Source organism: Pleurodeles waltl, chromosome 6 (genome assembly GCF_031143425.1).
Source record: "Pleurodeles waltl isolate 20211129_DDA chromosome 6, aPleWal1.hap1.20221129, whole genome shotgun sequence".
Lineage (NCBI taxonomy): Eukaryota > Metazoa > Chordata > Amphibia > Caudata > Salamandridae > Pleurodeles > Pleurodeles waltl.
In genome coordinates, this window is record NC_090445.1 from 1,706,971,820 (window position 1) to 1,706,997,775 (window position 25,956).

A 25,956-nucleotide genomic window follows, 5' to 3' on the forward strand; every position below is an offset into this window, starting at 1 on the left:
AAATCTATGCCATAGCACTCTACCTCACTCCTCGCCATTCTCATATATTCTGTGCCACTCACGCCACTGCACCACACAATGCCACTGCACCTTGCCCTATTACACTCTATTTCAATGTACTCTGAAGCAATCCACTCTACACTCCACCCAATCTACTTTGCACCACTTTACTTTGCACCACTTCACTCTAGGCCGCTCTGTTCCATTCTGACATTCCATTCTATCACATCACATTCTACGATACTACACTATGGTGCTGTACTCTATTCCACTCTACAACACTACGCCATTCTATGACACTCAACTCTACAACAGTACTCTACTGTGTGCCACTCTGCAACCCTACTCCACTCTACTGCGCTTTTAGCAACTCCCTCTATGCCACTTTATTCCACTCTATTGTATGACACAATACTCCACTCTGCTGCTCTAGCCTGCTGTGCGCTACTCAAATTCACAACACTCTGCTCGGCGCTACACTACTCCACTCTATGCCCTTCCACTCCCCTACACTACTCCACTTTGACAATCTACTCTGCTCTACACCACTCTACCCTATAACACTGTGCCACTCTACTCTACTCCCTCCACAACACTCTACCCCACTCCATGACACACTATTTCACTCCACGCCACTCAAATCTACTCTACTTCACTCCACCCCATAACACTCCACTTTACAGCACTCCACACCTCTCTCCTTTACCTCACTAACCTTTAGCCATGCTGAACAGCAGCAATGCTAGTGTACTACATGGCTAAAACCTTCCATAGCGAGACCTGTTGGCTTTGCAAATGCTTGTTTTATCCAATCAGCAACACCGAGACAAGCTTGAAGTGCTTCTTGCATGGCATCAGAACGTAACTTTAAAAAAAAAAAATGTATCTGCCAAACGGCTGGATGATTGCTGCACGTCGAGTCAAATAAACATTAAACAGCGTCTGGGTCGATGAAGTGGCCCATGGGACACCATGCTTTAGGGCTTTAGTTGATAACAGTGGAAGGAGAGTCCGGTTGACATATCCACCTGATAAATTATTTTCGCCCATTGCAGTGCTAAAACACATACACCTATATTTTCATGACATTCTAACACAACAGAGTGGATATAGTGTCAAATGCCGCCGAAAGATCAAGCAACACCAAAGTAGTCAACAGACTTTTTAGCCAAAACTCATTTTAATAAACTCAGACATGTCAGAACAAGATTCTGTGCCATTGTTAATATACTGTGGAGAAGTTTGTGCTTCCAAATACTGATACCCAAAATACTGATGCTGTGGGCATTGGGCTCTGTCACTCACTTTATATAACTATAATCTGGTGTCCGTGCTGGTGCAGGCAATGTGCTCATCAGATGTGTGTATGTGTATATATTTGTAATTGGGTGTTGAAGCTGAGGCATGTGTTGTGGTTGTATACACTTGTAATCTGGGAGTGGTGCAGACGTTGTGCTTGTTGGTGGCCTTGTATACCTGTAATCTGGGGTTGGAGATGGCTTTACATGGTTTTTGTGTTCATCAATGGCTTTTATATCCCTGTAATGTGCGTTTGGTGCTTGTGCAGGCATTGCCCTAGTGGGTGGCTGTATAAGCCTGTAATCTGGAGTTACTGCTGATGTAGGTGTCAGTACCCATTTCAGACACCCATGGGGTACCCAACTTGGGTACACACTTTAACAGTGCAGAGGGTTTTTCTCTCCCAACAGCATGCATTAGGGTAAATTGCTTTACGTGATCAGAGTGGTTAGCAGTGGTGGTAGTATACTTTCAGTTTTGAATTAGTAATGTTGAGGGATCTGATGTGGCACTGTATGCCTTTACTATGGCGTTGGTGAGATGTTCATAGCTTTCGATACCTGGAGCTTGTTGTTGGATGGCAATGCAGGTTCTGGCTATGGCGCAATGTGCCTCTCGCGTTGTCAGTGTTGTGCTGGGTCTGTCTGTTACTTTATGTTTCATGTTAAAAGTAGTTTTGACCCATTGGTGTTTGGCCCCTGGACACCAAGTGCAAGGGCTCCCTACTTGTCCTCCATTATGCAATATCTCTCCCTTTACCTTCCCCTGCAAGACCATACCTTCTCCAGTTTTGAGGCGATCTATGCTTTCATGCATGGGCCTGCCTGCCCTCTGCTTAGGGTAGCCTATCAACCCCATTTATGAAGACCGTGACTTCAAGACTTATGTCTTGATGGCGTAAAGGGGTGTTATTAGTTGGTCATAGGACCCCACGAAATTAACATTGTATCCTATGCAGACTGTACCCACTTTTCATCTCTGTCACAGACCACAACCAAACCATCAGGACCAACTTCAACACCTGCATGGCTAACGTAGCAAACTGGATGAAACAGAACTGCCTAAAGCTCAACACAGTTAAAACTGAAGTCCTCATCTTATGGAAGAAGAGTTCTCCACAGCACTCCTCCTGGCGGCCATCAGACCTGGGACCCACCTCCACCGACCATGCCAAAAACTTCTGCATCATCGTGGACGACAGACTCACAATGGCCAATAAGTGAACCCCCCCCCCTGGTTCTTCATCCTACATATGCTCTGCAAAATTTTCATTTGGCTTCCCAGCTACACCAGACGCACAGCTACCCAGGCCCACATCACCAGCAGACTAGATTACGGCAACACAATATATGCCAGCATCACAAATCAACTCGTACTAAGACTCCATACCACTGTTGCTAGACTCCTCCTCAACATCCCCTGCAACACACACATCACACCCAGTCTCGGAGCTTCACTGGCTACCAATCCAGAAGTGATGCCAATTCAAACTTCTCACCCATTCTTACAAAGCCCTACACAGTATAGGATCTGCCTATCACAACCACTGCATTAACTTCGACCAAACGACCAGGCAACTGCGCTTAGCCTCATTCCACCATGTGCAAATACCCCACACCTGAAGAAGCACGCCAGGCGGACGCTCCTTTTCCTACACTACCTATCACACCCCATCAGGACTTCCCCATCCCTTCTCTAATTCCTTAAGAAACAGAAGACCTGGCTAGTGAACTAGGAGCCCGTTTGGCCTACTCATCTACTCCATCGCCTGGATACCCATTGATTGATTAGTGCGCTCTATAAATCCTATCTGAGCATGCTACAATAACTAAATATTAGTTAGGGCAAGGTGTGACAATGAAGCACCTGATTAATAGAAGTAGAGAGGCCAGGTCAGTGAGAGAAATTTCTAATAAGGAGAAAGAAATAGTACAGACCATTATAGAGACCGGTATCTGCCTGCAAAGATAGAGGGGCTGCTAAAATTGCTACTTTGCTGGGTCGTTACACTAGGCTGTGGTATTGAACGGGAGGAAGTCACTGTTTTGCTTCACTAGTGACCGAGCTGAATCACTCATGCTCTGACAAAAATCTCCGGAATGCGCTTCTTAGTCTGAAGAAGACATTTATTAATTCACTCTGCAGGGTTCGTAAAGGAGATTGGCGTGTGTGTGTATGTGTGTGTGTATATGTATGTATATATATATATATAGTCACAATGCAAAGCTGTAAGGAAATGCCTCCTTGGCATGGTTACTCCCTAACTGTTTGCCTTTGCTGATGCTAAGTTATGATTTGAAAGTGTGCTGGGACCCTGCTAACCAGCCCCCTGCACCCAGTGTTCTTTCCCTAAACTGTACCTTTTGTCTTCACAATTGGCACAACCCTGGCATTCAGGTAAGTCCCTTGTAACTGGTACCAAGGGCCCTGATGCCAGGGAAGGTCTCTAAGGGCTGAAGCATGTCTTATGCCACCCTGGGGACCCCTCACTCAGCACATGCACACTGCCTCACAGCTTGTGTGTGCTGATGGGGAGAAAATGACTAAGTCGACGCCGACCTCACACTGCCTGTGGCATAGGTAAGTCACCCCTCTAGCAGGCCTTAAAGCCCTAAGGCAGGGTGCACTATACCACAGGTGAGGGCATATGTGCATGAGCTCTATGCCCCTACAGTGTCTAAGCAAAACCTTAAACATTGTAAGTGCAGGGTAGCAATAAGAGTATATGGTCTGGGAGTTTGTCAAACACGGACTCCACAGTTCCATAATGGCTACACTGAAAACTGGGAAGTTTGGTATCAAACTTCTCAGCACAATAAATGCACACTGATGCCAGTGTGCCATTTATTGTAACATACACCCAGAGGGCATCTTAGAGATGCCCCTGGAAAACCTACCCAACTTCTAGTGTAGGCTGACCAGTTCCTGCCAGCCTGCCACACACCAGACACGTTGCTGGCCACATGGGTAGAGCGCCTTTGTCACTCTGTAGCCAGGAACAAAGCCTGTACTGGGTGGAGATGCTTCTCACCTCCCCCTGCAGGAACTGTAACACCTGGCGGTGAGCCTCAAAGACTCACCCCTTTTGTTACAGCGCCCCAGGGCATCCCAGCTAGTGGAGATGCACGCCCCTCCAGCCACTGCCCCCACTTTAGGCGACAAGGCTGGAGGAGATAATGAGAAAAACAAGGAGGAGTCACCCACCAGCCAGGACAGCCCCTAAGGTGTCCTGAGGTGACCCCTACCTTGAGAAATCCTCCATCTTGATTTTGGAGGATTCCCCCAATAGGATTAGGGATGTGCCCCCCACCCCACAGGGAGGAGGCACAAAGAGGGTGTAGCCAGCCTCAAGGACAGTAGCCATTGGCTACTGCTCTCCCAGACTGAAACACACCCCTAAATTCAGTATTTAGGGTCTCCCCAGATCCCAGGAAATCAGATTCCTGCAACCTGAAGAAAGAAGGACCAGTGACCTCTGAAGCCTCAGAGGACTGCCCTGGACTACAGGACCAAGAAACTCCCGTGAACAGTGGCCCTGTTCAAAACCAGCTACTTCTTTGCAACAAAGAAGCAACTTCCAAGGACTTCCCATTTCCTGCAAGAAGCGTGAGACTCTACACTCTGCACCCGACGCCCTCGGCTCGACCTGCAGAAAACCAACACCTCAGGGAGGACTCCCCTGTGACTGCTAGCCCGTGAGTAACCAGAGACGACCCCCCCTGAGCCCCCACAGCGACGCCTACAGAGAATCGAGAGGCTCCCCCTGACCGCGACTGCCTGCAACAAGGGACCAGACGCCTGGAACCAACACTGACGCCTGCTTTGCACACTGCACCCGGCCACCCCTGTGCCGGTGAGGGTGTGTTTTGTGTGCCTACTTGTGTCTACAAAGACTGTACATGATATTGTTTTCATTCAAAGTTCCTAAAGTATCTAAGTGAAGTACCTTACATTTAAACTATTAACTGTAAATCTTGAACCCGTGGGTCTTAAAATAAACTAAGAAAATATATTTTTCAATATAAAAACCTATTGGCCTGGAGTAAGTCTTTGAGTGTGTGTTAATCATTTATTGCCTGTGTGTGTACAACAAATGCTTAACACTACCCTCTGATAAGCCTACTGCTCGACCACACTACCACAAAATAGAGCATTAGAATTATCTACTTTCTGATGGATACAACTACCTGTGGATTCCTCACCTAATGAATACTCCCATGGCGCCAGCATTCGACGGAAATCTTCTTACTAGTCTCTGCACGTCGACGAGGACGTCACTCTAGCCCACGCGACGCCGTCTGACGTCATACAGGCAATAAGAGGTCCTCGACGACGTGCGGACGTCAGTTCCCTTTTTTCCGTGCATTTGAAACGGTTATCTTCGAGGGAGCAACTGTTACTTTTGTGGTTACAGTGTATTTTTGCTGCGTAGTCTTTCGCTGTGGTAATAATGTCGCAGAGAAAGTCTGGATTCAAGCCTTGTCGTGAGTGTAGAGGCAAGATGTCGGTGACGGATCCTCATTCCGATTGCCTTTGGTGTTTGAGCACCGACCACGACGTCTCGACTTGTGATTCATGCCAGCACATGAATCCAAAGGCCCTCAAGGAACGTGAGGCGAAGCTGTTTATGGCGAAATCGAAGGAGAAGCATCACAAGAAGTCTTCTTCTCCAAGACATCGGCGTCATCAGGACTCCCGGTGCCGTAGAGAATCTCGGCGTCATTCGAAGCAGACTCGTTCCAGGTCTTCGGATCGGCGCCGAAGGACATGGGAGATCAGTCCCACGGTTACGCCGCATCCTTCGACGCCGTTGCCCTCTCCGGCGTCTCCAACTTCACCTGGACAGGCGTCGGTGATTGAGGTATTGGAGCCTCAGGTGTTTTCTCCGGCGTTGCAGACGTCGAGGCCGGCGTCGGGGACGCCTCCGAGACAGGCACCCCAGTATCCTGCTTTTCCCACCCCTGGAGCCGATAGTTCCGCATTCTTGAATGCGATGTATGCCATCTTCCAACAGATGGCTCCAGGGGGTGCTCCGGCTGGGCCTTTGGCCTTTTCATTGGGTGATCCTGCGCCTCTACGGCCGGCACCCTTTATGCCCTTTCTCCCTTTTGGAAACGTGGGCTCGACGCCAGTGTCGGCGCCGGTGGCCGCTCCGGTGGCTTCAGAGGGATTGGCCCCGGGGATTTCCATCCCGTCGACGTCGGGATTTCGGCCTGTGACTCCGGTGGGTCCATCTGCTTCAACTGCTCTTTCGTCGGCGCCGAAGTTACCTGTGGCGCCGGACGCGGCGTCGGTGGCTTCTGAAGATCGGCGCCGATCTTCGACTTCGGCGGAGGCATTGTCGACTCCGCGTATTGAACAACGGCTTCATTCGAGGAGACGTGCTCTCCGTGTATTAGAGGAGCAGGAGTACCAACGAGCCCTGGAGGAAGGAGAGCTAGAGGACTCGGGTGATGGGCTGCGTGGTCTGGAGTCGGCCAGTGGGCTGGACACTTCCCCTGAGTGGGATCTTTCGTCCCCGGGAGAATACACTGAGGAGGCTGCTTCCTTTCATGCAGTGGTACGGAAGGCAGCTAGTTTTTGGGACCTGCCTTTGCCGGTGGTGGAGGCTAAACAAAACCTTCTAACAGAGGTGCTACATCCGGCCTCAGCTGCGGCGGAGCCTCTTTTGCCATTTAATGACGCTCTGCTGGATCCGGTGTTAGAGGTGTGGAAGAGGCCGGCATCTTCCCCAGCAGTTCACAGAGCCGTGGCCAGGAGGTATCGGGCGGCTCCAACTGACCCTGGTTTTCTGTCTAGGCACCCTACGCCGGAGAGCTTGGTGGTGCAGGCCTCCTGTTCATCCAAGTCAGCGCCTGGTTCTTTCCCGACGGTGCCTGGGGACAGAGATTCAAAGAAACTAGAGGCGCAGTCCAAGAAGATTTTTTCGTCCTGCAGTCTGGCGTTGAAGGCCACCAACGCAACCTGTATCCTGGGGAGGTATATTCATGCTCTGATGGATGACATTTCCTCATCATTTACAGAGCTTCCCCAGGGTCTTTTGGATCTTGTTTCAAATGCCCAGGCTGCTGCGACCCAGATTATCCAGACGGGACTGGATACCACCGACTCGGTAGCCAGAGCAATGGGCACAACTGTGGTGGCAAGGAGACAGGCCTGGCTCCGTAACTCGGGCTTTTCTGCGGATGTACAGTCCACATTGTTGGATCTCCCGTTTGATGGGGACAAACTGTTTGGAGCCAAGGCTGATTCGGCCTTGGAACGTTTTAAGGAGAGCAGGGCCACGGCTAAGTCGTTAGGGCTCCAAGCTCCTTCTTCCACGGCCTCTTCCAGATTTTTCAGGAGGTTTCGTGGATTTGGGCGTGGCTCTTCCTCCTCTTCCTCTCGGGGAAGATATCAGCAACCTGCCTCTTCCCATCCCTATAGATCTTTTAGGGGGAGAGGTAGGGTCCGCACCAGAGGAGCCTCTCAGCAGCACTCTGCCTCTTCCTCATCCTCTGGCGGGGTGCAGCAGGGGAAGCAGCCTTAGGCTTCCACCATTTCCCACTCACTCCTCTCCTGTAGGGGGAAGATTACAGCATTTTCTCACCAAATGGAAGACTGTTACAACGGACACTTGGGTTCTCAGTATTGTGGGAAAAGGCTACACCCTTCCCTTTCGGGAGTTCCCGCCCCTCATCCCGCCCCGCCCTTCTTATTGTTCAGAAGAACACCTCCTGTTGCTAGAACAGGAGGTACAAGCCCTCCTTTCAAAGGGCGCGGTGGAGTTGGTCCCAGAGCAGGAAAGGGGTCGAGGATGTTACTCAAGGTATTTCCTGATTCCCAAGAAGGATGGTCGTTTGAGACCAATCCTGGACCTGAGGATCTTGAATTGGTTCCTCAAGCAGGAAAAGTTCAAGATGCTGACCCTAGCACAGGTGCTTTTGGCGTTGAACAAGGAAGACTGGATGGTGTCTGTCGACTTGCAGGATGCTTACTTTCATATCCCGATACTCAAGTCACACAGGAAGTATCTCCGGTTTGTGGTGGGATCGCAGCACTATCAGTTTGCGGTCCTTCCGTTTGGTCTTACTTCAGCACCTCGAGTCTTCACGAAGGTGATGTCGGTGGTTGCGGCAGAACTCAGAAGGAAGGGGATAGCAGTATTCCCTTACTTGGACGACTGGTTGATCAAAGCCAAGTCCCCGGAGCTTGTGTCGCATCATCTGCAGTCAACAACCCAGTTGTTGTTCGACCTGGGTTTTTCGGTGAACGAGCCCAAATCTCACCTAGAGCCCTCTCAGCGCCTCCTGTTCATAGGGGCAGTACTGGATACAACATTGGGTCGGGCCTTTCCTCCGCCTCAGCGGATTCAAGATATTCAGGATTTGGTTCCAATGTTTCGAAATGGAGCGGTAGTTCCAGTCCTCAAGGTCCTTCGTCTGCTCGGTCTGTTTGCCTCCTGCATTCTGTTGGTCACGCATGCTCGCTGGCACATGAGGGCTCTTCAGTGGTGCCTCCGAAGGCAGTGGTCTCAACACAAAGGGGATCTAGAGAGTACTGTCAAGATCTCCAGAGATGCTGCTGTGGATTTGAAGTGGTGGATTGCAAGCAACAATCTTTCACAAGGAAAGCCGTTCCAGCAGTCGCCACCAGTGGCCACAGTCATAACGGATGCTTCCACTCTAGGGTGGGGAGCTCATCTGGGGGATCTGGAGATCAAAGGCCTTTGGTCTCCAGAGGAACAGATGTTTCACATCAATCTGTTAGAGTTACGGGCTGTACGTCTGGTTCTCAAGGCCTTCCTCCCTTCCCTTCGTGGTCAGTCGGTACAGGTCCTAACGGACAATACTACCACGATGTGGTACATAAACAAGCAGGGAGGAGTGGGGTCGTACCTTCTCTGCAGAGAAGCTCTTCGACTATGGTCCTGGGCAAAGGACCATCAGATTTGCTTGATAGCAAACCATCTGGCCGGAGTCTTGAACGTGCGTGCGGACAGTCTCAGTCGCCAATTCTCGGCAGACCACGAGTGGCGTCTCCATCCAGATCAAGTCCGTTTAATCTTCCAGAGGTGGGGGGTTTCCTCGGGTAGATCTGTTTGCCACTCGAGAGAACGCGCATTGTCCGTTATTCTGCAGCCTCCAGTATCCGATGCAGGGAGCGTTGGGGGACGCGTTTCAAATAACCTGGTGCGGCCAGTTGCTTTACGCGTTTCCTCCCATACCCTTGATTCCTCGAGTATTGAGGAAGATTCGCCAGGACCGGGCTCTAGTCATCCTAATAGCTCCGGATTGGCCAAGGAGGGTATGGTACTCCGACCTTCTCCAACTCTCAATGTGCCCTCCGCTCCGTCTCCCTTTCAGGGCAGACCTCCTCTCGCAGTCGCAGGGGCAGGTTCTACACCCCAACCTCCAGAGTCTGCACCTACATGCCTGGAGATTGAACGGGGCAACCTGAGTTCCTTCTCTCTCCCGCCTGAGGTAGTGGATGTTATATTAGCTGCCAACCGACACTCCACTAAATCTATCTACGCTAATAGATGGTCTAAATTTGTTGCGTGGTGTGGAGAGAGGCAGATTGATCCTTTGCATGCTCATCTATCGGACGTTTTGTCTTTTGCTCTGTCTCTAGCGCAGAAAGGTTGTGCAGTGGCTACCATTAAGGGTTATTTATCGGCCTTGTCAGCCTTCATATGTCTTCCAGACCAACCATCTTTATTTAAATCCCCTATTGTTATCAGATTCTTGAAAGGCCTTCTAAATAAATATCCTCCAAAGCCATTCGTTATGCCGCAATGGGATTTGTCCTTGGTCCTGACTTTCCTTATGGGGTCCCCTTTTGAACCTATGCATTCTTGCCCCTTAAGGTATTTGGTTTTAAAAACAGTCTTCCTGATAGCTATAACATCAGCAAGGAGAGTGAGTGAGTTGCAGGCCTTATCAGTAAAGCCCCCTTATACAACTTTTTATGGGGATAAGGTGGTGTTGAGGACCAAGGCTGCTTTCCTCCCGAAGGTTGTTTCACCCTTCCATTTGGCTCAGGCAATTACTTTGTCCACGTTCTATCCTCCGCCTCATCCTTCCAAAGAGGAAGAAAGACTGCACCGTCTGGACCCAAAGAGAGCGTTGAGCTTCTTTATTGATAGAACAAAGGATTTCAGGCTGGAAGATCAGCTGTTTATTGGATACGTGGGCAAGAGGAGAGGAAAGGCAGTCCACAAGAGAACACTATCCAGGTGGGTTGTTCTTTGCATTAAAATCTGTTACTCTTTGGCAAAGAAGGATCCTCCTGAGGGCATTAGAGCTCATTCCACCAGAGCTAAGTCGGCCACTTCGGCCTTGGCCAGAGGTGTTCCTGTGGTCGACATCTGCAAGGCCGCAACTTGGTCGTCCCTTCACACTTTTGCAAAACATTTCTGTTTGGATTCTGAGGTTAGAAGGGACGGCCATTTTGCACGGTCAGTGCTGCAGGATTTCTTGGTTTGACCATTTAGGCACCCACCGCCGGGCGTGGTACTGCTTTGGGACTCTATTCATTAGGTGAGGAATCCACAGGTAGTTGTATCCATCAGAAGAACGAGTTACTTACCTTCGGTAACGACTTTTCTGGTGGATACATTAGCTACCTGTGGATTCCTCACGGTCCCACCCGCCTCCCCGTTGCCTTTCTGGTCTTACCAAGTAATCCTTGAGTACGCTCCTCTTGGTCTTTGAGGGTGCAATAGATGTTGTATATATTATATGTATATAGGTATACACCTTTGTGTATATACTTGATGTGTAGATATATATATTTTAAAAAGAGAGAGTTTTATATATATATATATATATATATATATATATATATATATATATATAAAAGATTTACAGTTATTCATGCAATGTTGTGTATTTTTACAATGTAATGGGATGTTGCCTTGCTCTTTCATTGCATTACCTGGTTGTTCTCATGCACGTAAAAAATGATTGGTACTGACGTCCACACGTCGTCGGGGACCTCTTATTGCCTGTATGACGTCAGACGGCGTCGCGTGGGCTAGAGTGACGTCCTCGTCGACGTGCAGAGACTAGTAAGAAGATTTCCGTCGAATGCTGGCGCCATGGGAGTATTCATTAGGTGAGGAATCCACAGGTAGCTAATGTATCCACCAGAAAAGTCGTTACCGAAGGTAAGTAACTCGTTCTTTGCCACTATCTTACCTCTAAGGGGAACCCTTGGACTCTGTGCACACTATTTCTTACTTTGAAATAGTATTTACACAGCCAACTTCCTACAAAAGCAGATAACAAGAATTAAAAAAAGTATGCATCACCATGAGGCACAGGCCCACCTGCTTCATCTCCATCCTATCAACATCAAATCGCCAGATCCCACAATCAATCATAGAGAGAGAGAGAGAAAGAAAGATCAATTATCCTGATGGGAAGGATGACACACCTCAGCGTCCTGAGCTTGTCTGTGATCTGAATCACTCACAACCCGGTCCATCTGGTCTCGGCCTCTTATACTTTGAACAAAGAAGAGAGGAAAATTCTTAGAAACTCCCTCTCACTTCAGAAGTTTATTATTTTAAAAAAATGCTGATTACTATAGGCCAGCTTTGAAAAGAACACATTGAGACTTGACCAAAATCCCAAGGGGCCCTTTCAATACAAAACCGTTCCCTGCCGTCCCAGTACATTCTTATCAGCCTAAGCACGTGGTTGGAAAGAACACAAAAATAAGCAGAATTAAAAAGAGGAGCACATTGTATAACGTGAGCATGGAAAATATTTTTTTTTCTAGCTTACGCGTCCAGAATTTTCCATACTATTAAGGACACGGAGGCGAGGATAATGCTTTCTTTTGCTGTTCCAAACAGCAGCCAATAAAACAGCAAAACAAAAATATCAATACCCATGATGCTCAATAAGATTGTCACATGGCCCAATCATAACACAGGACCTTGACCCATAAAAGCCATATCCCCAAAAGTCACTTCCTCTTTCATTGTCATATTCAGATATGAACCGGAACTCAGAAGAAATTAAACTCCTTACAGATTAACAGTTCATGATCAACCAATCTGAAGTCCAGAACACCACAATCTGAGCTCAACAGGTGCCAGGACATGATGGAACACCAGCGGCTTCAGCAGAGAAACTGATATCCATAGACCTGCCTTCTTCAGGAACTCAGGAATCGATAGAACCAAACCGTCACGGTGTCTTCTGATCCGATCCTAAAGACAGCAAAAAATTGAAGGTACTATTTTCAACAAAATAACAGATACTCAAATATGAAACATCTGCATAGAATCCATAATCCAGGGTGGGTAAAACCCAAAATATTCAACATAATTAATCACAGAACTTTCATGAATTAAAAATATCAAGGGAGGGGATAATCCTCGACTGCTTCTCCATAATAGAATTGAAAATTCTTGACACGTAAGCTAGAGAAGTTTTTATTTTATGTCTGGACCGGAGGCTCCGATTGTGCTTGTTTAAAGCTTCCCTATGACCACAGTTGCTACATCAACTACAGGTTTGTGATTGAATTTCCTAAAAGTGGATTCTGCAATGATATTAGCAATTGACCCCTAGAATCGTGTCTCATATCAACTGTAGCGGTTTCATAATCCTTCAAACATTGATCCACACACAACTGTGGGTTTTTAGGAAACAAGGGATATGCTATCAACCTGCAATTGGTTTTCGTTCTTCTAGTGATGTTAAACGTAACTCCCTCTGGAGAGAAGACTCTCCCTGCCAAATCTAAAGCCTTCACGTCCGACACACTTTTACAAGAAATGAGACGAAGTAACATAGTTAACTTTGCTGAAATTTGCTTTCTGGAAAGATATGATTAGAAGGCCATTTGTCTAAGAACCTCAAAACTATATCCATGTCCCAAAGAGAAGAATATCTGGGTTGAGAAGGAGATGGCATGCAAATCCCTTTCATTATTTTGCAAACTAGGGGATGTTCTCTAACCGGCTTATCTTCAATCTGTGCATGACCAGCTGAAATGGCTGACCTGAAATTATTGACTGAACAGTAGACTAGGCCAGAACCCACGAGTTATGCAAAGAAAATTCAGTCATATCAACATTCGACCCCACGGGATCGATACTCCGTCTGTCACACCAACTATGCCATATCCGCCAAGCTGAGGCATACCGCTTATGAGTGCCTGCTGCCCAGGCCTGTTTGATTAATTCTGCAGCCTGTTGCGAAATGCCTGGGGAATTCCATCTTGACCTGAAACCGTCCAAACTATCAACCACAGTTTTCGCGACAGGACCAAGGGATGTTGAAGGCCCTCTGGACTCGTCAGAAGATTCTAACGAGGCGGAATGAGAAGCGGAGGAGCACAAGCTAACAAAAGAGCTGCCAGGAACCAGGGCTGAGCTCTCAGAGAGGTGTTGGGTTCGACTATGAAAGGCAGAGATTGTGCTCCTGTGACAGAACCCTGGGAATCACCATGAATGGCGGAAAGGCATATTCCCGAAACTGACTTCAATCATGAAGAAAGGCATCTGTCGCCAGAGCCGATGGATCCAGGCATCAACTGAAAAAAGTTGGAATCTGGAAATTGAGATGGGATGCAAAGAGATCTATGTCGCAAGGATCCACTTCCACCTTTTGCTGCCATTCCCCCCCCCCCCCACCCCTCCAGTTTGACATTTCTCACTGCTGAGATATTGTCCATCCTCAATAAAATACAACAATCTGACTTCCGAGAGGAAGGACTCTATGGCAAATGAGCCCGCTTGGAGCTCCAAACAATTTATGCGGAAGGTGCTGAATTTTTAATCTCTGGAGAGCACGATAGGGAAGAGGGGCTGGGAAGATGGCCTGAATTGAAGAGGACAGAAGTCCTACTAACCTGGTAATCGCTCTCAATAAGTCTGGTTGGCCAAAGCAGACCTCGACTCCCTCTTGATGTTGCAAATCTTTTGGGAAGGGAGAATCAGCTGGGATTGGGCTGAATCTATCTGGAACCCCAGAAAGTCTATTACCTGGGAAGGATTCAACAATGACTTCTGCACATTGATAATTAATCCCAGATCCTGTAAAAGTTGAACAGTCCACGATAAATGACTCTGGAGAGTCTGAGCATCCTTTGCCATCAGCAGGATGTCGTCCAGATAAATTATCAAACAAACCCCTTTTGCTCGAAGGGACTCCACCAGTTTGGTGAAGCACCAAGGAGCTGACGATAGGCCGAAAAGGATAGCCTTGAACTCTAGACACTGGCCTCTCCACAGAAATTGGAGGTATCTCCTGTGAGGAAAAGGAACTGAGATGTAGGCGTCTTTTAGATCCAGACGGAACATCCAGTTGCCCTCTAACAAAATGTCCTTCAGCATGTGTAGTCCTTCCATTTTGAAGTGTCTGTGTAATATCCAGTGATTGAACTCTTTGAGGTTTAATACTAGACGATGACCTCCACCCTTTTTGTCCACCAAGAAAATAGGACAGATGAAGCCGAAAGGGTGAGGTGAGTTAAAACCCACTGCTCCTTTTTGTTGAGAAGGGCCTGAACCTCTAGATCTATAATAGACTGATCTGCTAGGGAAAAATACATGAGGGCAGGAGCCTGTCCTTGTTTCGGGGCACTGAAAAACTCTAGCCTCAAGCCTGTCACTGTCTGAAGAACCCAAGGGTCCCCCAAAATCAGTTTCCAATTGTGTAGGTATGAACCCACTCTGCTCCCCCCCCCCCCCCCCCCCCCAAAATCACCTGAGAAGAATGTATGACTCTTACCGGAATATCCAGCGTCTTGGATCGCTCCTTGTTGTCCCCGTCTGGGACCTCTGCGTAATCTGGAATGTCCTCCACAGGAGCGGGTGGGGTAAAAGGTGGTATCCGCTGATTCTCCGTACCAACCTCCTCTATCTCTGGGGTAGTAGGCTTGAGGGCTCGCATATGATCCTCGGCTGGGCATACGCCCTCCATAACGACCGGCCCTGAGAAAAAGGGCAAGTTTGAAAACCTTTGCCTTGTCGAGGGAGGAGTAGGTAGAACAGAATTTAGACTATTCCTTGACGAATGGTGCTCCAAAGAGCATCCCATCTGTCGCAAAGCCTGCTTCCGAAGTTGCTAAATAGTTTAGTTTGGGGTCAATAAGCATCAAGAACGTCCGTCTGCGTTCAGTAGAAATAGCACAGTTCGTATTGGCAGATGGCTCTCTGTGCCCAGCCAATCAATATATCTGTGTCCACTGCTGCTCCTGACTCTTGGAGTGAAAAGCCAATTCTAAAATTTTGGTTAGGGAGCTTGACATGTCCAAAAGCTTGTCCTGGCAGTTATGCCAACGCCCTGTCTAAGTCCTTCTTCGGGTCTTTAGCGAATTTCTTTATGAACATCACCATAGTGGGATCCACTTCTGGGGTGTCAGCAATTTTACCCTCTAAGTCTGGCCTGGGTCATTCTGCCTGAAGGCGGGCTTGACCTCCTTCTCAAAACTCTCTGCGTATGTGAAGTTGTACATACTTAGCTACTTCTGGAGGGGGTACCCAATTGGACACCCTGGGATGAACAATCTCAGTGGGGTAAAAATCAAGAACTTTAGGAGACGAGACAGGTTTCTAAGGCCTTTTGCTGGGACCGGGAATATCTGTGTTGTCTGAATCTGAGGAGGAGTCCGTATCGGAAGAGGATGGTGAAAAACCAACATCTTTTTTACTATTATAATTATGTTTGCTGACTCTTTTGCGGCGAAGTCTATCCAAGGCATCAGCCTGGGCATCAGGGGACGTAGCCTTAGCATTTTCCCGTGTCCTTAGGCTGAGAACCTTCACCAGGTGCCGGGTTCTCCGGCATCCAACCTTGAGTACGAGCGTAATCAAGCAACTGACCAGAAAAAGGTCCTGGTGCCCTCACAAGGGCCTCCTTGACGAAGGTTGAACTCCGCAATCGAGGGCCTCGACCAGATTCATTTCAAGCTGATTAGAATTATCTTCAGGATAGTATCCTGACATCCCTACACCATTGAGCCATTCTCCTGCTTCTTTAAAAAAATATGTTTCTGATGGATACAACTACCTGTGGATTCCTCACCTAATGAATTCTCCCATGGCGCCAGCATTCGACGGAAATCTTCTTCCTAGTCTCTGCACGTCGACGAGGACGTCACTCTAGCCCACGCGACGCCGTCTGACGTCATACAGGCAATAAGAGGTCCTCGACGACGTGCCGACGTCAGTTCCCTTTTTTCCGTGCATTCGAAACAGTTATCTTCGAGGGAGCAACTGTTACTTTTGTGGTTACAGTGTATTTTTGCTGCGTAGTCTTTCGCTGTGGTAATAATGTCGCAGAGAAAGTCTGGATTCAAGCCTTGTCGTGAGTGTGGAGGCAAGATGTCAGTGACGGATCCTCATTCCGACTGCCTTTGGTGTTTCAGCTCCGACCACGACGTCTCGACTTGTGATTCATGCCAGCACATGAATCCAAAGGCCCTCAAGGAACGTGAGGCGAAGCTGTTTATGGCGAAATCGAAAAAGGAGCATCACAAGAAGTCTTCTTCGCCAAGACATCGGCGTCATCGAGACTCTCGGCGCCGTAGAGAATCTCGGCGTCATTCAAAGGAGACTCGTTCCAGGTCTTCGGATCGGCGCCGAAGGACATGGGAGATCAGTCCCACGGTTACGCCGCATCCTTCGACGCCGTTGCCCTCTCCGGCGTCTCCGACTTCACCTGGACAGGCGTCGGTGATTGAGGTATTGGAGCCTCAGGTGTTATCTCCGGCGTCGCAGACGTCGAGGCCGGGGTCGCCTCCGAGACAGGCACCCCAGTATCCGGCTTTTCCCACCCCTGGAGCCGATAGTTCCGCATTCTTGAATGCGATGTATGCCATCTTCCAACAGATGGCTCCAGGGTGTGCTCCGGCTGGGCCTTTGGCCTTTTCATTGGGTGATCCTGCGCCTCTTCGGCCGGCACCCTTTATGCCCTTTCTCCCTTTTGGGGACGTGGGCTCGGCGCCGGTGTCGGCGCCGGTGGCCGCTCCGGTGGCTTCAGAGGGATTGGCCCCGGGGATTTCCATCCCGTCGACGTCGGGATTTCGGCCTGTGACTCCAGTGGGTCCATCTGCTTCGACTGCTCTTTCGTCGGCGCCGAAGTTACCTGTGGCGCCGGACGCGGCGTCGGTGGCTTCTGAAGATCGGCGCCGATCTTCGACTTCGGCGGAGGCATTGTCGACTCCGCGTATTGAACAACGGCTTCATTCGAGGAGACGTGCTCTCCGTGTATTAGAGGAGCAGGAGTACCAACGAGCCCTGGAGAAAGGAGAGCTAGAGGACTCGGGTGATGGGCTGCGTGGTCTGGAGTCGGCCAGTGGGCTGGACACTTCCCCTGAGTGGGATCTTTCGTCCCCGGGAGAATATACTGAGGAGGCTGCTTCCTTTCACGCAGTGGTACGGAAGGCAGCTAGTTTTTTGGACCTGCCTTTGCCGGTGGTGGAGGCTAAACAAAACCTTCTAACAGAGGTGCTACATCCGGCCTCAGCTGCGGCGGAGCCTCTTTTGCCATTTAATGACGCTCTGCTGGATCCGGTGTTAGAGGTGTGGAAGAGGCCGGCATCTTCCCCAGCAGTTCACAGAGCCGTGGCCAGGAGGTATCGGGCGGCTCCAACTGACCCTGGTTTTCTGTCTAGGCACCCTACGCCGGAGAGCTTGGTGGTGCAGGCATCCTGTTCATCCAAGTCAGCGCCTGGTTCTTTCCCGACGGTGCCTGGGGACAGAGATTCAAAGAAACTGGAGGCGCAGTCCAAGAAGATTTTTTCGTCCTGCAGTCTGGCGTTGAAGGCCACCAACGCAACCTGTATCCTGGCGAGGTATATTCATGCTCTGATGGATGACATTTCCTCATCATTTACAGAGCTTCCCCAGGGTCTTTTGGATGTTGTTTCAAATGCCCAGGCTGCTGCGACCCAGATTATCCAGACTGGACTGGATACGACCGACTCGGTAGCCAGAGCAATGGGCACAACTGTGGTGGCAAGGAGGCAGGCCTGGCTCCGTAACTCGGGCTTTTCTGCGGATGTACAGTCCACATTGTTGGATCTCCCGTTTGATGGGGACAAACTGTTTGGAGCCAAGGCTGATTCGGCCTTGGAACGTTTTAAGGAGAGCAGGGCCACGGCTAAGTCGTTAGGGCTCCAAGCTCCTTCTTCCACGGCCTCTTCCAGATTTTTCAGGAGGTTTCGTGGATTTGGGCGTGGCTCTTCCTCCTCTTCCTTTCGGGGAAGATATCAGCAACCTGCCTCTTCCCATCCCTATAGATCTTTTAGGGGGAGAGGTAGGGTCCGCACCAGAGGAGCCTCTCAGCAGCACTCTGCCTCTTCCTCATCCTCTGGCGGGGTGCAGCAGGGGAAGCATCCTTAGGCTTCCACCATTTCCCACTCACTCCTTTCCTGTAGGGGGAAGATTACAGCATTTTCTCACCAAATGGAAGACTGTTACAACGGACACTTGGGTTCTCAGTATTGTGGGAAAAGGCTACACCCTTCCCTTTCGGGAGTTCCCGCCCTTCTTATTGTTCAGAAGAACACCTCCTGTTGCTAGAACAGGAGGTACAAGCCCTCCTTTCAAAGGGCGCCGTGGAGTTGGTCCCAGAGCAGGAAAGGGGTCGAGGATGTTACTCAAGGTATTTCCTGATTCCCAAGAAGGATGGTCGTTTGAGACCAATCCTGGACCTGAGGATCTTGAATTGGTTCCTCAAGCAGGAAAAGTTCAAGATGCTGACCCTAGCACAGGTGCTTTTGGCGTTGAACAAGGAAGACTGGATGGTGTCTGTCGACTTGCAGGATGCTTACTTTCATATCCCGATACTCAAGTCACACAGGAAGTATCTCCGGTTTGTGGTGGGATCGCAGCACTATCAGTTTGCGGTCCTTCCGTTTGGTCTTACTTCAGCACCTCGAGTCTTCACGAAGGTGATGTCGGTGGTTGCGGCAGAACTCAGAAGGAAGGGGATAGCAGTATTCCCTTACTTGGACGACTGGTTGATCAAAGCCAAGTCCCCGGCGCTTGTGTCGCATCATCTGCAGTCAACAACCCAGTTGTTGTTCGACCTGGGTTTTTCGGTGAACGAGCCCAAATCTCACCTAGAGCCCTCTCAGCGCCTCCTGTTCATAGGGGCAGTACTGGATACAACATTGGGTCGGGCCTTTCCTCCGCCTCAGCGGATTCAAGATATTGGAACCAAATCCTGAATGTTTCGAAATGGAGCGGTAGTTCCAGTCCTCAAGGTCCTTCGTCTGCTCGGTCTGTTTGCCTCCTGCATTCTGTTGGTCACGCATGCTCGCTGGCACATGAGGGCTCTTCAGTGGTGCCTCCGAAGGCAGTGGTCTCAACACAAAGGGGATCTAGAGAGTACTGTCAAGATCTCCAGAGATGCTGCTGTGGATTTGAAGTGGTGGATTGCAAGCAACAATCTTTCACAAGGAAAGCCGTTCCAGCAGTCGGCCCCAGTGGCCACAGTCATAACGGATGCTTCCACTCTAGGGTGGGGAGCTCATCTGGGGGATCTGGAGATCAAAGGCCTTTGGTCTCCAGAGGAACAGATGTTTCACATCAATCTGTTAGAGTTACGGGCTGTACGTCTGGCTCTCAAGGCCTTCCTCCCTTCCCTTCCCTTCCCTTCGTGGTCAGTCGGTACAGGTCCTAACGGACAATTCTACCACGATGTGGTACATAAACAAGCAGGGAGGAGTGGGGTCGTACCTTCTCTGCAGAGAAGCTCTTCGACTATGGTCCTGGGCAAAGGACCATCAGATTTGCTTGATAGCAAACCATCTGGCCGGAGTCTTGAACGTGCGTGCGGACAGTCTCAGTCGCCAATTCTCGGCAGACCACGAGTGGCGTCTCCATCCAGATCAAGTCCGTTTAATCTTCCAGAGGTGGGGGTTTCCTCGGGTAGATCTGTTTGCCACTCGAGAGAACGCGCATTGTCCGTTATTCTGCAGCCTCCAGTATCCGATGCAGGGAGCGTTGGGGGACGCGTTTCAAATAACCTGGTGCGGCCAGTTGCTTTACGCGTTTCCTCCCATACCCTTGATTCCTCGAGTATTGAGGAAGATTTGCCAGGACCGGGCTCTAGTCATCCTAATAGCTCCGGATTGGCCAAGGAGGGTATGGTACTCCGACCTTCTCCAACTCTCAATGTGCCCTCCGCTCCGTCTCCCTTTCAGGGCAGACCTCCTCTCGCAGTCGCAGGGGCAGGAAGAAGATTTCCGTTGAATGCTGGCGCCATGGGAGAATTAATTAGGTGAGGAATCCACAGGTAGCTAATGTATCCACCAGAAAAGGCCTTACCGAAGGTAAGTAACTCGTTCTTTTAGTATTCAGAGGTGATGGTGCAGGAGAGATCAAAGGGGGAGTGCAAGAACCCTTGCCAGGCTATTTTTTGAGATGTCTATAGAATGTGGAGGGAGCATCCTGGAATGTGCACTTTAGGCAGTGCCTATTCAATTAATGCAACCCTACCCTCTAGCAGTAAGGAGTCAAGAGAGCACAAAGGTCCAAAACACGAGGGGCACTAAATCGCTGTAGCATCGTGTGAAATGAGCCGGCTTCTCCAAGAAATTTGTGGAAAACGCTGGCTCGTACACGCGACGTGAGTAGTAGAAATAGAACTAGGACTATGCGGAGGCCGCATAGTCCGCTCCACCAGACAATAAGACAGCCAGGAGGCCAAAGTTGAAATTCAGCGCATAACGAGAAAAAAAAAAACAGTAAAGCAAGCAGAACGCTACGTTAGTGCAAGTATACCCAGTTCAATACTCAAATAAAAGCGCAGAGTAGCAATGCTGTACTTATCTGGCTGTGGAGCAACAAAGAAAGAGGAATTGACTTCTGGGGTCATGGCCTTTTTGGGTTAAGGTCCTGTGTTATGATTGGTCCATGTGACATGTTGGAGTGGTGCTGTCCAGCTTTCGGATAGATGCCAAGACCGTGTACACTGATAAAATTGATAATATGACCAGGCACCATCTTCAGAATAATACTCATGCCTAAGTTATTATATATTCTAGTGAAAACCCTGTAAGGAGATCTAGATGCCTTCTGGAGTGTTAAGGCTGAACTGTGCTCCCTGCTGTGGTGTGGCTGCACTGGTAATGTTATGTTAATTGGTCTGTAGTAATGATATTGCACTCCCCAACATAGGGCAATAGCCCTGGGCCTCCCACCTCATGGTGGTTAATGAGTGAATGCATGCCTTTGGTGCAGATCACTCTGTCCCTAGACAGGCTGGTTGGGGTGGGGGTGGGGGGGTAAATACATACTATTTTATCTGTATAGTTGGGGGTGCATAAATTACCTGCTGTGACAGACTAATTCAGGTTTGGGGAAAAGCCACAATACTCTTTGGGTACCTAAGGAAAGTCACTATGGAAACATCCTATGAGTACCCATCCTATAGAATGATGCAAGTTGTCTAAGAGATGTAGGGGGATCAGACTTTTTTAGCATTTGTAAGCTAGGGAACTTAACAGTGCAGGGTGACAACAAGACGTGCACAGTTATAAGTGGAGTATGACTTCGCCCTCCTCCCTCCCACCCCCTCCAAAATCCAGGAGTACAACCAAAACCCAGTCAAATTCTGACATGCACTTTAGACTGGCCCAGGCTACTAGAGTATACTAACTTAGAATACAGAGGTTTGTCAGAAAAGCTGACCGGGACACTTGGGAATATATAAAACCTTCAGTAGTACATTTAACTGTCTTCACTGCATTAGAGCCTCATTGGAACAAAGGTTTGTGTAACTCACGAACCTACAAAGGAGCTTGTATCAGGGGTGCAGACTCTTCAAGATCAAATACTAGGAAAAGGTACCTTTATGCCACTATCTAAGGGCACAGGTTCTTCCAAGCCTACTGGTCCTGGATAGTTAATGAACTCTCTGCACCATGAACCCTCTGATGCCACCAAACATAATGTTATGCCTCCCTAAGGAATGTAGATCCGACTAGAGCTAAGCCCTCCCTTTGCTACCCTGCGGTCATGATAGCAAAGGGAGGCACTGAGGAACTACTCTGGGCTCTAAGGGGCATGGGAAGGAGAAACTACACGGACCCATTGTATTGATGGCTACAGATATCTAATACCACTTTTGTGGTCCAGGATACCTAGGTCTAAGAAATTATGTCGCTAACAGTCTACTGACCTGGAACATAATCAAAAGTGACTTGCGATGTTGGTATTTTGATTGCTTCCCTTTGCTTGAACACTAAACAAATTAAATAAGAGGTAAGCATTAGCTGCCTGCTGCTCATTTTCTTTGGAAGCCAAATGTCTGTGACCAAAGCAGTCTGGTGCAAACAGGCATGGGACAGTGGCAGGCATCTGGATGTTTTGGGTGACCTGTGTTTTGATTCTAGGGTGGCAGGAATGAGGAAGGTTATAACTTAGAATCAAGACACAACTAATACCAAATCTTAAAGGTGGTGTCAGCTACTGCAAAGCCACTAGGTGGGGAAATAAAAAATAAAAAAACTATATAAGAACTGTATAAGAAAGTTTGTGCTTTGGTAGGATGGGGAAGGGAGGTGCTGGGGATGGGAAATGCCATGCAAAACAATTTATTAGCAACAGGTGGAGGTAAAGAGCTTATGTGGTGACATTCCCTCACAGAATACACATTGCACCATTATTAAACATCTTGAGGACTTTAACGCAGCACTTCTAACACAAGACATAGAACCTGCAAGCTTAGATACCTCCTGCCTTCTGGGCCCTGATCACATACTGTGAAATCTTCTGCTAAGTACTTTTACAGGGTCTCTGAGCTGTGGCACATAAATGACCCTGTCCTTCCCTTTCTTACCTACAGTAAGCACCACCCCACAGGTCAAGCCAAGCCTTGGTGCTGCTCATGTCTCCACTACCCCGTTGCAGAGGTGCTGCTTGACTTGAGAAAAGATAGTAGAGAAAGCCAAACCGACTTCCACAAGCAGCCTTAGGAGCTAACCTGCACGGTGGTGTTCCCTGTCCCTGTGCACACCAGTTAGTCTGAGATTGAAAGAAAATGGCTCCCTCGGAATTGCACTGGTTTTCCTAGCAGAGGAGTGTAGTTTACCATCTATCTTTAGGCTGTAGTAGGCTAATTGTTTTGGTGGCCCCCGATAATGTTGGTATTTGTATGATAAGTTACATGAACTCTGACGTTGAGGTTGTCTCCATTGTGTGATGTATTCCTTTAATTTGATCCTCTCCCCAGATGAATGTGAATGAGAGCAAGCCACTGGCAGTCATGAAGTCTGTCTCCCGCCTGCCTGTGCCCAGCACACTGAAGGCCAAGCGCTTGCGCAGCAACGAGAACATGCCATTGCTGGAAAAGGTGAGATGGGGCTGCAGTGTTAGGATGGGGACCGGGCAAATGGGGCACCTCTACAATTGAAATGAAGGTGAGATTTCACAGTTGAGGTGCATGTTGGTAGCTTGGTTGATATGGGAAAGAAGGGAAGCTGGCAACCCTCCACCTTAGGAATTGACTAGGAGGAAAGGCTGGCGGTACAGAAGCCTTATGAGTTGGTAGAGGGGAGGCAGTCACTCTAATTTTATCATATTTTTTTCTCTTCCTTAGAAACGGTTGCGCTTGTCCTCACCAGAGCAGGTGACACAGCAAAGGGTTGCAGCTAGCATTGCCTGCACACGGCCCAAGCCAGTGGCTGCTTTGCCACGAAACTACGCAACTGGTGAGTAAAGTGTCATCCGAAACCAGCCCACGGGCTAGAAACCGGATTAAGGCATCACTTTCTTAGTGGCATTATGTGAGAAACTAATTCCTCAACCTCCACATCATTTAACACTATACCATTCTTCAGTGTTTCTGCACTTGTGATATGTTTCTATCCTTGTACGTTGGATTTGGAGAGGATAGCGTTGTGGTGCTAGTGCTGTAATAAATGTGCTTAAACTTGCCTTCTCGTTACTGAGTTTTGATTTGTTTCAGTTTTTGAGTAAGCCTAGACCTCAACACATAAACCACAGGCCTATCTATTTGTGGGGGAGGTCCTCAGCATGGCTTATTAAACCTATGCTGCCACTGCTTGATTTTATGGAAAGCTCTGTTTTCCTTCCTAGGCTCAACAAGTATGCGTTATGTCGTCTACTGCACAATACCTAATCCTAACCCAAATTCAAACCAAACAGCTCTTTGCACCCAGATCCTTAACTATGCTGCGTTTTTCAACGTTTTGTGTATTCTACTCTTCTGTAGGTTTACACACTATCTTCCTATTCCTTAATTCTGTGTGTTTTTTTTAATTTTAATTTTTTACTACAAACCATAGCACTTTTATCTATTTTGTTGAGCTAGCACCAGTTGTGGGACCTCCAGCTTTTATAGTGTATTTTCTACAGAAGTCTAGCTGATGCTCTTAGGCGTTTTTTACCAGTTCAGGTGTGGAGGGAGAAGGTTTCTATAATAAATGTAAGGTGTCTCTTCTAAACACACCACTTTCCCCCCTACAGGAAGACCATCTCTTGCTCCAGTGAGAAACGGTTCCAAGAGCTCTGCATCAGCAGCTCCAGGTACAGTACACTTATTTCTCGGCCGGGAATGGTTGGTGTTATTTTCAGTGAATATGTGCTCATTTTGTTCCTTTTGTTTGGTAGCTGCCGGTCGGAAGCCCTTACAGAATACATCTGTTCTACAGACAGGTGAGTGGTTATTAGGGCAAAGCCGTGTGGTGTGATGGACCCCTCTTCTTTTTTTTCTTTTTTCATATTCCTGAAATTGCTTGAGTTTTATATTTGAGCCCTCCTTTTGTCTGCAGTCTACTGCTAAATTGCTCTCTGGGGCATGCTGATGTCCAGCTCTTAGTCTTTACCTTAATTTGAGTTTGATTCCCTTCATCATGTTCCATATTCCCTCTTGAGGCCTTGGCATTGCCTTCTCGGCGGTTTCTGTGACTCCAGCTACATCATTGTTTATGTCCATTGTATTGTTTCTCTGGTTCTCTAAAATTAATTGCTTTGCTCTCAATTGCCCTGTTCGACTCCTATCCCCAATTGGCTGTATTGGTTTTCTTCTTGACCTCAGATCCCCAGCCTGCTGTGGGCGGAGCGAAGAAGCAGCGTGCTGCCTGGGATATGAAGGGAAAAGTTGATGACATGCGAGAGCAAGTGGCAACCTACAAGAGTAAACTGCAGGTCATGGTGGGGGAGAAGACGCGCCTGAGCCAGAATCTTGAGCAGGCGCAGCAACGGCTGAACCTTCAGGAGGCAGTAAACAAGGAGTTGACTACCAAGTGCAGGTATAAATTGAGCTATGATCGCGTGCCTGCAGTTTGTGACCTCTAGTCTCTGAGAACGTGGACAATGGGCTGAGAGATGCTACTTTTTCCAAGTACAAGCACGCAGACGTCTAAGGCCTAGAGTGGAACTGTAAAAGCACAACTAGAGCATTGGACTGCATCTTCTGGTGCCAATAAGAACTGTCTGCTGCACAGTAGGCTAGTAATACAGTCAGAGGGTCAAAAGTTGAGAGTAATGGCCATTATGTCGTTAATAATCAGCATCAATATCCAGTATGTTTGAAGGTGGCTGTACTGCTCATAGTGCCCACATCTTGGCACCCCTTCGTGCATGGTTGTCAAGGTGCCAGGCACCCCCCCTAATCTGACTGGTGTAAGGTACCAATCAAGGAGAATTTTGTATGCACTTTCTTTAGTTGTCCATAC

General features: G+C 48.6%; 1 protein-coding gene across 3 annotated transcripts in view; it reads left to right on the forward strand.

Annotated features, from left to right (window-relative positions):
• Positions 1-25,956, forward strand: part of KIFC1 (kinesin family member C1) — a 52,059-nt gene that overhangs the window by 9,040 nt on the left and 17,063 nt on the right. For all 3 annotated transcript variants that reach the window (XM_069241859.1, XM_069241860.1, XM_069241861.1), the window contains exons 2-6: positions 23,490-23,609; positions 23,856-23,967; positions 24,746-24,805; positions 24,890-24,934; positions 25,317-25,530. In XM_069241859.1, the coding sequence (XP_069097960.1) occupies positions 23,490-23,609; positions 23,856-23,967; positions 24,746-24,805; positions 24,890-24,934; positions 25,317-25,530 (551 nt within the window). The remainder of the gene's footprint in view (positions 1-23,489; positions 23,610-23,855; positions 23,968-24,745; positions 24,806-24,889; positions 24,935-25,316; positions 25,531-25,956) is intronic.